Consider the following 1,956-nt stretch of genomic DNA (forward strand, 5'->3'; position numbering starts at 1 on the left):
GTGAGAGAAACAGAAGAATCGGAAGAAGAAGAAGAAGAAGAAGAAGAAGAAGAAGAAGAAGAAGAAGAAGAAGAAGAAGAAGAAGAAGAAGTAGCAGAAGCGGTGGCCGAAGAAAAAGAAGAAGAGATAACAGAAATAAAAGAAACAGTTGAAGTAGATATAGAAGGAGATAAAAAAACAGAAGTAGACGAAGAAGAAATAGAAGAAAAAGCTGTAGAAGTAGAAAAAGAAGACAAAAAAGCGGAAGAAATAGAAGAAAAAAAAGAAGAAAAGGCCGCAGAAGTAGAAAAAGAAGAAGATAAAAAAGCGGAAGAAATAGAACAAAAAGAAGAAAAGGCCGCAGAAGTAGAAAAAGAAGAAGATAAAAAAGCGGAAGAAAAAGAAGAAAAGGCGGTAGAAGTAGAAAAAGAAGATAAAAAAGCAGAAGAAATAGAAGAAGAAAAAGAAGAAAAGGCAGTAGAAGTAGAAAAAGAAGATAAAAAAGCAGAAGAAAAAGAGGAAAAGGCCGTTGAAGAAGATAAAAAAGAAGAAAAGGCCGTAGAAGTAGAGAAAGAAAAAGATAAAAAAGCGGCCGAGGCAGAAGAAAAAGAAGAAAGTGAACTTGGAAAAGTGGACCCAAAAGTCGATCCGGTATCAATACCCGAACCGGAATCGGATGAACCAGTTGAGAAAAAAACTGATGCCCCAGTAGCTCTACCCGAGAATGACGCCGGCGTAGCTACAGCGCAACCATCAGCAGCAGCAGTGACGACCGATGCTCCGAAACGTGGCACGAAAAGTCCCAAAAAACCGAAGAAAAAACCTAGAAGGAAACCGAAGAAGCCGCGTAGGAGAGGTACGAAAGCTCCGAAGAAGGTTACTACCGCTGCCCCAAAGGTCGTTATTACAACCACCCCAAAGGTAGTTACCACTACAACACCAAAGGTAGTTACCACTACAACACCAAAGGTAGTTACCACTACAACACCTAAAATAGTTACTACAACCACTCCAAAAGTAGTTATCACCACAACACCTAAGATAATTACCACTACAACGCTTGAGCCGTGTGTAGACGTATTTAGCGTCGAAGAGAAGCGTTACCAATGCAAAGGTTACTGGAAACGAGGATTAACTATTCTTGGTCTGCAAATTAACAAACTCAAGAAGGATAACCACGAACTGTTTCTAAAAGTCATCGACGCCAATGGTAAAATCAAGTTGGCCCAGGAATCGATCGCTGAACACAAAATCAACGTCAAAGCTCTCAAGAAAAAATTTGCTTGGCCAGACAAAGACAATCTCGGAAACACGCACAAAGGTAAGTAGTGATGGTCATAACATTCTTGTATATTGGTGGTATTGGCGGCGGCGGCGGCGGCGGCGGCGGCGGTGGTGGTGGTGGTGGTGGTGGTGGTTATATTTGTTGCTGTTGTTTTTGTTGTTGCCGGTGGTATTGTTGTTGTTGTTGCGGCTGTTGTTTGTTGTTGCCATTGCTCCTATTTTGGCTTTTGTTGTTACTGTTGCTGTTGCTGTGTCTTGTCGCCGTTGCTGTGTCTTGTTGCTGTTGTTGTTGTTAAGCCCTGCCCTTCTTCAGACCTTTAATCAACTCCATTTCCACCCCCACACCCCAACTTTTATTCATGCATAGTACACACAGTCAAGGTAGACGTAGGCATGGATGTATAATTAAGAAGTTCGATTTTGCAAATGTGTCGTTCAGGTTTCGATTCCGCTGCACAGAATCTACAGAAATACGTCCAAAACAAAGTTTGATATAAAACTTCCTATTTTATGCACGTAAGGTCCTTTCAATTTGAGGGAGATTTGACTGCTATTTCTAGCAGGTCGAGGTAAGGTTTGATTTGCAAGAGATCTGATTGCTATTTTTATGAGATCTAACAACCAGAGGCCTCCTTCATTCTCTCTCTCTCTCTCTCTCTCTCTCTCTCTCTCTCTCTCTCTCTCTCTCTCTCT

At 41.4% G+C, this 1,956-nt stretch overlaps 1 protein-coding gene across 1 annotated transcript in view; it reads left to right on the plus strand.

Moving 5' to 3' along the window:
- Positions 1-1,956, plus strand: part of LOC106867244 (uncharacterized) — a 31,582-nt gene that overhangs the window by 4,668 nt on the left and 24,958 nt on the right. Inside the window, exon 4 of the mRNA XM_052965908.1 lies at positions 6-1,300. Coding sequence (XP_052821868.1) covers positions 6-1,300 — 1,295 coding nt within the window. The remainder of the gene's footprint in view (positions 1-5; positions 1,301-1,956) is intronic.

Source organism: Octopus bimaculoides, chromosome 2 (genome assembly GCF_001194135.2).
Source record: "Octopus bimaculoides isolate UCB-OBI-ISO-001 chromosome 2, ASM119413v2, whole genome shotgun sequence".
In the NCBI taxonomy this organism is placed as follows: Eukaryota; Metazoa; Mollusca; class Cephalopoda; order Octopoda; family Octopodidae; genus Octopus; species Octopus bimaculoides.